This window comes from Eptatretus burgeri, chromosome 8 (genome assembly GCF_056783735.1).
Source record: "Eptatretus burgeri isolate ZD-2024b chromosome 8, Ebu_testis_v1, whole genome shotgun sequence".
In the NCBI taxonomy this organism is placed as follows: Eukaryota; Metazoa; Chordata; class Myxini; order Myxiniformes; family Myxinidae; genus Eptatretus; species Eptatretus burgeri.
Window position 1 is genome coordinate 45,196,380 of NC_140968.1, and position 12,202 is coordinate 45,208,581.

At 43.4% G+C, this 12,202-nt stretch overlaps 1 protein-coding gene across 4 annotated transcripts in view; it reads right to left on the minus strand.

Annotated features, from left to right (window-relative positions):
- Positions 1–12,202, minus strand: part of NDUFAF6 (NADH:ubiquinone oxidoreductase complex assembly factor 6) — a 56,671-nt gene that overhangs the window by 33,346 nt on the left and 11,123 nt on the right. For all 4 annotated transcript variants that reach the window (XR_015060874.1, XM_085891825.1, XM_085891826.1 and 1 more), the window contains exon 3: positions 4,983–5,105. Coding sequence is in view for 3 of the 4 variants with exons in the window: in XM_085891825.1 (XP_085747951.1) it covers positions 4,983–5,105 (123 nt within the window). In the remaining variant the exon portion in view is untranslated. The remainder of the gene's footprint in view (positions 1–4,982; positions 5,106–12,202) is intronic.

The following is a 12,202-nucleotide window of genomic DNA, read 5'->3' on the forward strand; positions in this document are numbered from 1 at the left end:
TGAGTGGGTGTGCAGCATTGGGATTCTCATGTGTGTACAATGTGTGAACGTATTTGTAGCTGTGGAGGAACTCTGGGAAGGGTTTGAAAGAGCAAAGCACTTACCTTTTGCAGGTTGATTTATGCAGCTTCTTCAGCTGGAGGAGTGTGGGAGGTGTCGTGTATATATATATATATATATATATATATATATATATTATGATTCATTGGATGTCTATCTGTCTGTCTGTCTGTCTGTTTTTGCAAGGACTGCTGGAACAACAACCACCAAATTTTGCACACAGCCCAAGTCTGATTTGGGAATTTGTCCTTAGGGTATTTTCATGCACCACCTGAGCCTTTGAAGATCACTTTTCTGGCTTTTTCATTTATATGAAATCTCATTGGTTAACAGATATCTCGTGACGTATATAACAGCCAAAGGCCAGCACACCGAATTAGTCGAGCTGTCTTCCACCCATTGGCTTACTGCACAGTTGGCCTGGCTCCACGCAATTGGAACCTCACTAAATAAATGCCATATTTTCCAGTGTATTAACCGCACTTCTTTATTGGCAAAAAAGTAAAAGCTGGGGGTGCGATTAATGCACGGGTATTAAAAAGAAATAAATAATCATAAAAAAATTAAATATTTTTTTTTAAAGGGTCTTAAAAACGATCAATGCTGAATTTCAATTATATTCCAAATGAACACTTCTGCAGCAGATGGAACTTGTTAAGTTCAATCCTGCTGTTTAAATTTTGAAAATCTGTTCAGGTTAAGAGTTTGTGCAGCCTTTTATTAACTGTGTGCAGAAATTAAATAAACTAGCAGATACCCGTCTGCGATGGGTATGGGGGACAGGACGGATCACAATACTCGGTTACGATAGTTTCTTTGGACGTTTTGCGCCGCATTCAACAGCTCAGTTCATATTGGTGGCGTGTCTGGGTGCCCATCGTAGCGTTTGAGACCGGTCGCTTTAAATTGTTGGCCTTGACACATAGTGCCGGATGAGTAACACAAACGATTTGACATTTTCATCGTTTCTGTATTACCTCCATCAACAGATTAACAACATGGCAGGATAAAAGTCGTAAATTCTGAGTTGAACAAACGTCCTGAACTCATGGACTTAGTTGAGTAAAAATAGTCGTCTGAGACCCGGTTGTCGGTTTGCCGCCGAACGCTGCTGGTTGTTACATAATCGATTCCTTCTTTGAAAATTCGATCTATATTCGATTTTTTGAATCCACCATCACCTGCGTAAATACATGGAACACATAATGTGAAGATTTTGGAAGTATGAACAGAATATGTTCGGAGAAAAGTGTGTTAGAAGTTCCCGGCTTACGCCCATTATATTATGATTAAAAACTGAAGACACCCAGAGTTTAGGTGTGTGGTGTATATAGAACCTCACGGCTCTGAAAACACCACAAAATAAGAAGAAAAACACCTGGTCTCACATCAAAAGAATAATTATTCACAATAGCTGGAGTCAAAGAACAGTGCACCCACCTCAAGCCGCTGCCACACCTTGACGATTTAGCCAACGTATGAAAAATTTGTCTAAAACGCTGGCACACGTCGAATATGTTATGGGGAAGTTTTGTATACGTTAAGAGCACACTGGCATACGTCGTGTTATGCTGGCATACGTCGTAGTACGCCGAGCTTGTCGACAAATTTTAACATGCTCAAAATTTTTCGCCGTATGCCAGCGTATGACTCACACGTTCCGTATACGCTGGCCATAAGTTGTAGGCACGTTACGCGATTGTTGACACACGTTACTTGTAAGTTACTCATAAGTCGAAGCACGTCGATGTAATGTTTAGCATACCTGAAACGTATTTCTAACCTATGAGTAACGTGTTGTAGGCACGTTACGCGATCGTTGACACACGTCGACACACGTTACTTGTAAGTCGAAACACGTCGATGTAATGTTTAGCATACCTGAAACGTATTTCTAACCTATGAGTAACGTGTTGTAGGCACGTTACGCGATCGTTGACACACGTCACTTGTAAGTCGAAACACATCGATGTAATGTTTAGCATACCTGAAACGTATTTCTAACCTATGAGTAACGTGTTGTAGGCACGTTACGCGATCGTTGACAAACACACACACGTTACTTGCAAGTTACTCATAATTCGAAACACGTCAAGGTAATGTTTGTCGAGGTAATGTCGAGCAATAAACGGCCGTCACTCAGTAGAAGCAAAAAAATTTTTTTTTAATAAGACTGCTTTATTAGAAAATTATTTGACATGCAACATTGTTTCCTTCAAGCTCTGTGGTGGATGTAATGATCAATTATTATTATTACAAGCCGGTAGGCGACGAGGGATTCGCAAGGATCGAAGCGCTGGATACGATACTTTTCATTCTGACTGATCCACCGACGAAGATTCATTGCCAAGACGTATTGGTTCACATACAATTGTTCCTCTGCCTAGCAAGGTTTTTCCTATTGCGTATTTTGCCAACTGGCACTCATAAAAAATGACGGTAAATAGACACCCTATTTTTGAAGGACTACCATTTGAAAAATAATCGGTTTGCTGGTTTGTGCTGTGGAGCCTCGCGTTGCAGACAGACACAGACACAGACACAGACACAGACACAGACACAGACACAGACACAGACACAGACACACACACGGAAAACCCGATAAACTTCTTTCAATGCTCTTGTTTGACCACACCTCCTGAGCCACACAATATTTTTCATAAGCCACGCCCACTTTCCAACACCACTCCCACTTTAAATAATAAATAATTGAAGGTGGTGTGTGGATCGTGGAATCGTTTACAGAAAATAAATAATTGGAGGCGGAGTGTGGGTCGTGGAATTGTTTACGGTAAATAAATAAATAATTAAAGGTGGTGTGTGGATCGTGGAATCGTTTACGGTAAATAAATAAATAATTGGAGGTAGTGTGTGGGTCGTGGAATCGTTTTCGGTAAATAAATAAATAAATAAGGTGGTGTGTGGATCGTGGAATCGTTCACGGTAAATAAATAAATAAGGTGGTGTGTGGGTCGTGGAATTGTTTTCGGTAAATAAATAATTGGAGGCGGTGTGTGGGTCGTGGAATCGTTTACGGGAAATAAATAAATAAATAAGGTTGTGTGTGGGTCGTGGAATCGTTTACGATAAATAAATAAATAATTAAAGGTGGTGCGTGGGTCGTGGAATCATTTACAGTAAATAAATAAATAATTAGAGGCGGTGTGTGGGTCGTGGAATCGTTTTCGGTAAATAAATAAATAATTGGAGGTGGTGCGTGGGTGGGGAATTTTTACGGTAAATAAATAAATAAGGTGGTGTGGGTCGTGGATTTGTTTTCAGAAAATAAATAAGTAATTAAAGGTGGTGTGTGGGTCGTGGAATCGTTTACAGTAAATATATAATTAAAGGTGGTGTGTGGGTCGTGGAATTGTTTTCGGTAAATAAATAATTGGAGGTGGTGTGTGGGTGGGGAACTGTTTACGGTAAATAAATAAATAATTGGAGGTGGTGTGTGGGTGGGGAATCGTTTTTGGAAAATAAATAATTAAAGGTGGTGTGTGGATCGTGGAATCGTTTTCGGTAAATAAATAAATAATTGGAGGCGGTGTGTGGGTCGTGGAATCGTTTACAGTAAATAAATAAATAATTGGAGGTGGTGTGTCAGGAGGAGAATCCAAAATGGTTAATAAATAAATAATTGGAGGTGGTGTGTGGGTGGTGGAATCATTTTCGGTAAATAAACAAATAACTAAAGGTGGTGGGTGGATCATGGATCGTGGAATTGTTTTCGGTAAATAAATAAATAATTGGAGGTGGTGTGTGGGTGGGGAATCTTTTTCGGTAAATAAATTATCGGTTTGCTGGTTTGTGCTGTGGAGCCTCACGTTGCAGACACACACACACACACACACACACACACACACACACACACACACACACACACACACACACACACACACACACACACACACACACACACACACACACACACACACACACACACACGGAAAACCTGCTAAACTTCTCTCAATGCTCTTGGTTGACCACACCTCCTGAGCCACACAATATTTTTCATAAGCCACGCCCACTATTCATCAACCACGTCCACTTTCCCTAAGCTCCGCCCACTTTCCTTAGCCCCGCATAAAAAAGACGGTGAAGAGACACCCGATTTTTGAAGGACGACCATTTGAAAAATAAAACCTCAATCAAAAATCGTCTCGAGTAAAATTTCCTAAATATCTCGAAGTGTTTAATTCCGAAGTCTCGCTTCTCTACATTCAAAACCGAAGGACAAGTATTGAAAATAATGTACGTGGTTTTTCGGCCGCTACACAGCAACGGGTGGTTGCTTGGCAACGAAATTCAAACGCGCACATTCCCAACAAATACTGCACATGTTGGCAAAGTTTCATCGAAATCGGTTTGCTGGTTTGTGCTGTGGAGCCTCGCGTTGCAGACACACATACACACACACGCAGACAGACAGACGGAAAACCCGGCAATAAGAGATATCTAAGCATATATAGCGAGAGCCTGGTGTTGGCGCAGTGGTTAGGGCAGCGGCTTGGGATCCAAAAGGTCCTGAGTTCAAGCCCCGTTCGGCCACTGAATTAATACACCAGGGGGTTGACTCAGCCTGTCATCCTTCCGAGGTCGGCGAAATGAGCACCAGTGTACTGGGCCGGTGTATACCCCGGTTAAAATAGGTGTACCATATCCCTGTGTCGTAAGAGGCGACCAGGGTTGCGTCAGGAAGGGCATCCGGCATAAAACATGTGCCAAATCACTATGCGGATCATACGGATGATCCGCTGTGGCGACCCCGAACGGGAGCAGCCGAAAGAAGAAGAAGAAGAAAAAGAAAAAGAAGAATATATAGCGAATCCAATTATTATTATTATTATTATTATTATTATTATTATTATTATTACCCATGTTGGAGGGCCTCAAGAAGGCCTGTATGAACATGCACAAACCTGCCACAGCTCCATTGCCACAGGCTGGGCCGGTGGGATATTGGTGTAAATACGCTCCAAGGTCTCATGCCAAAACTGCATCCGTAACTTTCCCAAAGTGCAATCCGTCACCATGTCACGAATCTACAGGTAGACAAAGGAACGACGAGGAACTCTGAAGGCTGAAAATGAAAACAATGACAAAAACCATAATTTGCATCACAAAAGGGTTTTGCAGGCAGCTCATTCTCTGCAGGACTAGTTTGGCCTTTCATCCAAATTGCAGATACTCAAATTGCAAGCCAGGTCTTGCAAGTTCTTCCATAAAACATTACGTTAATCTACAAAAAAATTCAGCGAAAAGAAAGCAACACTGGGCTATCACACAAAGCCTGTAATTAGCTTGTCCGTATATTTAGGAGAGCCAAAGCTCAACACTGGGCACGACTGAAAGCAGATCTGTCAGGTACTCTGAAAATCCTTTAAATCCAAGTGGCAAATGGTCAAAACTATTTTGGGAATGCTCTCTCTCTCCTCAGATACAGAGTTACAGCAGATACAGTTCATTACAAGGCAGAGTACCTATATTGTGTGTCTGTGGAAAAAAGATCTGGAGTTCCCAAACCTTCCTCATTGTTCTCTCCCTCTTTCCACCTCCCACAAACCGTGCGTTCCCTGGAACAAATGAGCTTCTCACTCATAAAGGTGGTGAAGCTCTTGGACAAACTTGAGACTACCTATAACTGGCCTTAAAATGACATCAGCATTTTCCCCCTCAAAAACACTGCAACTGTTCTGGATTGTCCCTATTCTTTCTATTTTTCAGAAGGTATCACACTTGTTCACCAAAAAAAAAGATACAAAGACCGATTATACAATGGAAAATGTATGTAGCTTTGGAGTGGGAGCTGGCAGGGTAGTCGAGGCCGAGAGGTATGCACATTCGCCTCTAAGCTGTGTAGCATGGGTTTGAATCTCGGTCCAGTTATAAACGGTTTTCCCAACGTTTCATCGGTGTATGCCGTCACTCAGATGGACGTTAAACGGCATCCCATCTGCCGGACGTTAAAGATCCCATGGTGTCCTTCATGAAGAGTGGGCGATCTATCTCCGACACGGTGAACAAGTTCCAAATTCCTGCCCTAATAGTAGTTGAGCATCAGACCTGGCAATGCGATTTGTGAAAGTTTTGGGCCAAGCTTCACCTGGACAACCCCACAAGAACGTAGGAATAATTGTGCCCGTTAACGAAGGAGAAGGAAAAGAAGACGACGAAGCTGTAGACCTTAAGTTTTATCCACTCTCAATCACAGTCAGTCAGTTTTGTTTCCATTCATTGCTGGAAATTTCCACATTATACTCCTGCTCTATACAAAGACAACTTGACTCACCCTTCAATCCATTCATTCCTGTGGTTAACCTCTGGTGGATATGTACTATTACAGGGCCAGGCATCATCTGAGAGTTATTTTTGAAAGTAAAGTCCTTCCTTGGATATCATCAGCTCCTAACAGTCTCCATTGGATTAATTCACAGTGCCATGTATTTGGGAACAGATCCCCTCTGTGGGTTAATACTGGAGTATTGCATCCCTTTTGGCAGTGAAATTATTTGTGGGTAACTGGTATCTATCAGCAATTGGTTAAAGTGTAGGAACTGCTCCTTTCCCACCATCAATAGGTTGGTGGCCTTGGCGTCCTGTACCACCTCACATGGAGTCTTGTCACTCTGCCCTTTGTCATTCGTTTCACATGTAGTGAAGTACCTTCGTGAAAAAAATCGTTACACGGCGGACAAAAGCACCATTTTTTCACCAAAGAACCGCATCAACTTACAAATCAAGAAAAAGTCATGTGCTACTAAAAAAAGAAATTGGCTTGCCGGAAGGGTCTTTTATGATGTCATTATGTTTAATTACATAATGATACAAACAAATGAGGAAAATATGATCACAGAATGCTATGGTTAAGTTTTAAGTTGCTACAGGTATGTTCTCCAGGTCAAGGAATATGCTGTTAATCATTGCTTGTAATCAAAACTGACCAATTAGGTGCTATGATGTCATTATGACGTCATCATCTCTGTATGAAAAATCTTGGTGATGATACAATGCAATATTCTCGTGAAACAGATGAGACAAATAATAAAAGTGTGCTATTACAATATCTATCACACCTCACAATGGAAGTCTGGTATTACCATTAGGATACATTAATATGTGACTAATGTATTACTGTGTGGTCTGCTCAGGAATCACGTTATAACTGGGTTTTTTTTTGTAAAAATTTCATTGCAGTAGCTTTATTTATTTCATTGCAGTAGCGTTATTTACTTCATTGTAATGGTGATGGAGGAAAATGTCTTAAATATCACATCATAGCATTTTATGGTGAAATTTTGATACTGACTTAGTTTTGCATGGTAAATAATCGGTGATTACATCATAAAGGATCCTTCCCATTGTCCATTTCTTTGGAGCATGACTTTTTTTAAATCATAAGTCCCATGCACAGCTCTGGTGCAAAAATGACACTTTTGTCCACCATGTAACGATCCTTGTCCTTTTTGTCGCTAAGGTACGGCACTAATGCTCCTCCAGAAACCCATGGATTGTTACCATTTCTGAATGCATTTCTATTTTGTTCACATCTTGACTGTGAGAAACTGCATGCTAAAGTCCTTCTGTGGTTGCCCTCTCATACCTCTGATCTAGATTTTGCAAGGTTGAAACTTGATGATTATGACAGCATACAATGGGAGCGTAATGACGTATTGTTGTGCTTTACAACTCTCAGTGACTCCAAACCACCCGTCTGTCTACGGCAACCATGCTGTGTGAAATAAGGAATGGATTGCACCGTCTAAGGTCCTGAGCTACTTTCTTGATACCATGTTAAGATGGTTGATGCCATCGAACCTGTCTGAAATGGGCTGCAGTTATGGCAACCTGTGTGCCTGTTGCAACGATTTACCCCACACACATGAAGCGAAAAGCGGCGTTGAGCAATTGGCTGATGTCCGTCCATCCGTCTGTCTCATCAGTTTATGATCGAGGAACAACTTATTTAAATTGAATGTTATGTTTTGAACACGAATCTGAACATGAAATAGGTGGATGAGTTTCATTTTACTGTACCTTGGCTCAGAATTCATCCTGATCGCACATGCACAGAGAGGAATGAGATAACTTTTTTTTTGATTCTGTCTGCCTGTCTGGCAGTCAAACAAAATTGAAAAATCATTCCAAACAGGAAACTTACTGCTTTAAGGACATTATACATGACACAAACAACAGGCACGAAGAACTAATGTAATGTGTTAGATTGGGTGGTGTCATAGACAATGGGAGAAATGGTGGTAAAACCCAGAATTTTTTATTTATACACCTTTAAACCTATATATAAATTGAATTATACACTTGAAGACTGTAGCACACAAAATGCCTTCATCATACTTCCAGTAACCATGCAATATATCGATATATAGCGTTAGAGGGTGGCGTGTATATCGGGGTGAAGAAGAGGCTGCAATAATGGCTATGTACCGATCAATAAAGCCTCCATCTCCTAAATTGTGACTCAATAGCATATTATTACAGCGTGTAAGGGTTGTTGGTGTATAAGACTGCGTCAGTAGTGCTAAACTTCCAGATTTAAAAAAAACGATCTTTAAAATCATTATTTTATTAAAACTGAAGAACAGGAGGGAGGGCCTTGGCCATCATGGGTTTCCCCTTCATGGATTTGCTTCTTCACCATGAGTTTATTGAGGCAAGGTTTGCACATTGCGGTAAATGAGCTCAAATACTCGTGGGCTGGTGAACAATCTTGCATATTTATTCACCTAATTAGCAAGGGCCGTTAAGACAATAACCCCCTCAAACGTCATCATCATCATCATCACATTATTGGATCAAATTTATCATTATTCTTATAAAAGGTAAGTTTCATGATCTTAACCCTTTGAACCCTAGCAGCTGTTTTACCAGCTGCTATCCAAACCACCATATACCTGAGCAGCCAGATTTTTCTCCAGGGAGCCCGGAGTGGGGGAGCCGAAAGGCCAAGGAGTTCAGGGTTCAAAGGGTTAGTAACTCAAGAAAATAAACTTTATTTTATGTTCTTAATCCAGGAAAATAACACTTTATAACTCTTATTCACAAAAATAAATAGCACAAAAACAATGAACAAACATGTTAATTAAGGGGACAGTTTGGACAAATTTTAAAGTTGAAGTCCCGAACCCTATTTTTCCCCCATTTTACCCCCTAAGTTTGCACATCGTGGATTGGCAGTTCACAGGGGTTTTCAAAAAAAAAGAAGAGTAATCCCTCCGAACGACAAGGCCTTCCTGTATATAATTGAACACTGTGCGGGTATCGCGTTCCATGAAAGTCGACGTCGTCATTGCAGCTTTGACTCCCTTTGCTTCACCATTCATCTATCCTTGGTTTTCACGAAGGTGCCATTTACTGTTGTGAACTATCCTTTGTCATCCCTTCTCTTTGGCTATCCAGAGGTTGGCAAGATGGCCGAAAGGTACGCAAACACCCTTCTTAGGGTTTGAATCCCAACCCAGATATAAATTGTCATCCCGGTGTTTCACAGGCAGGGCGATTCATCAAGGTGCGTGCCTTCCCTGGGATGGATCTTAAACTGGGCATCCTGTCTGCTGGCATTCATTGATGGGCGTTAAAGATCCCACAGTGTCCTTCACTGAGAGCAGGCAAGCCATCATCAGCACCATGGCCAAACCCCAAATTCCTGCCCTGACTTCTTGAGTCTGAGTGGCAACCCAACCAGTATTCAGGTCAGGTCAGGTATGGGAGCATGTGCCAGAACAGCGCGTCGCTGCGTCCACTTTCCGCCAGTACTCCAGGGGCCTCAGTCTGGCCATCCCCCAGGCAGATGCCAGGCCCATCCCATCTCCTTGAGATGATGGTCAACCTGCTGCAACCACGAGGCACGTGGTCGGCCCACTGGCCTCCTCCACTCATGAGACTCCCCCGCTGAGAGAATCTGGTGAGCAGGATCAGCGTCAGGAAAACGAGCCACATGTCCATACAGCCGCAACTGACGCTCACGGACTATGCAAGTAACAAATCTCATCCGAGTCTCTCTCAGCAAGCGCTCGTTGGACACAAAATCTGACCAGCGATAGCCAAGGATTCTCCAAAGAGACCTGGTACCAAAGGAATTGAGTCTCCGTCTCAGATCCTTGGTCAGAGTCCAAGTCTCGCATCCATAGAGCAAGACTGGAAGTACCAAGGACCTGAAGACTCGGACTTTCGTCCTCCCGCACAGGCACCGGCAGCGCCACACCCCATGATCCAGTGAATCCATGACTCCCCAGGCCCGACCCAGACGTCTATTGACCTCTGACTCACAGCCAGCAGAGACATGAATATCACTGCCAAGGTAAGTGAATCTCTCGACGACCTCAACATCCTCACCACAAACAGACACAGACAGGACAGCAGCATCCAAGATGTCACTGAAATCCTGGATCTTAGTTTTGACCCAAGAAACCCGTAATCGCAGCGGCTCTGACTCCTCATTCAGCACCTCAAGGGCCCCCAAAAGGATATCTAAAGTCTCCGCAAAGATGACTGCATCATCTGCGAAATCAAGGTCCGAGATCTTGACATTCCTAAACGATGCACCGCAGCTTGATCTCTCCGACATCCTCCCGAAAATCCAGTCCATACAAGTGCTGAAAAGTGTGGGGGCCAGTACACACCCCTGAAGAACTCCAGTAACAACTGGAAATAAGTCAGAGATGGTACCACCACACTTCACAGCACTCTCAGTACCAGAGTAGAGTTCAGACATCAGATCGATCAGTTTTGGTGGCAACGCATGAAGACCAAGAATCCTCCAGAGGGCATCCCGATTCACTGAATCGAACGCTTTACAGAGATCAGCATAGGCTGCAAACAGCCCCTGCCGAAACTCTCGTCTGCGTTCGGTGAGGACACGAAGAGCAAGGATACGGTCAATCATTGACCTCTTTGGTGTAAAGCCTGACTGCTCTGGATGCTGGTGCTCAAGCAGATGGTGGCAAACCCTATCAAGAATTATCCGAGCAAAGACCTTGCCCGGCACTCAGAGCAGCGTCACCCCTCGGAAGTTGTTGCAGTCTTGGCGATCACCCTTCCCTTTCCAGAGAGGAACAACAAGGCCCCTCTTCCAATCAGTTGGGATGATGCCTGTGTTCCAGGCAGAGCACAAAACTGCATGCAACGACACGAGTGCAGCATTTCCACCAGCCTTGAGAAGTTCAGCATGGATGCCACAGATCCCTGGAGCTTTGCCCCGTTTCAACCGGTTCACCACAGCCCGTGTTTCCACAAGCGAAGGTGGACCACAGTTGATTTGAGGGTCAGCAACAGGGATTGTAACACCCTTGACGTCCAACTCGACAGCTGGGGGATCAGCCTGGTACAAGCGCTCAAAGTAACCGGCCCAGCGGGCCTTCACTTCAGACTCCTCTGTCAAGAGCCCACCACTCTCTGCTCTAACTGCAGTGCTCCGAGGGATGGGCTTAGATTAACGCAATGCGCGAATTCCCCTGTAAGCGGGACGAGAATCACCTGTCCACAGGTGATGCTCTACCCCCTCACAGATTCCTCGCATATAGGCCTCCTTGTCCACCCTCAGTGCACGTACAGTTTTACGCCTCAGCTCCTTGAACAGCTCAGCTCTGCCATTCAGCCTGGCCCTGCGACTCTGGTCAATGGTATCCAGTGTCCCTTGAGAGACAAAATTCTTCTTTGCCCTGCGGTGAGTTCCAAGACATCCACCGGCAACATCAAGGACGGTGGTCTTGAAGGCACTCCACAACTCTTCAGGACCCCCAAAGCACCCAGATCCCCCAAGTGTCCACTCAGCCTGTTCGCAAACTCCTCAGCTACTCTCTCATCCCTGAGCTTGCCAACATCCAGCCTTGGCTGGGATGGTACCATTCTCCAGGATTTAAGGTGCAGCCAGTATTGTAGCCTATTAACTGCTTTGACAGCACCAACGCTCTGCATAGGGCATGGTGCATGATGAAGATGAAGATGAAGATTATCTAATGTAAAATCATCACTGTTGTGATTTCCTTATTATTACACTTCTTTGCTGCTTAGCAGTCACCTGATATCAATTGTTTTTTGTTGCAGTATCTTGGCTCATGAAAAAAAAGACCACCACAAAATTAAAGATAAACAGTGACAAGAACGATGGAGAAAAAATAAAAAT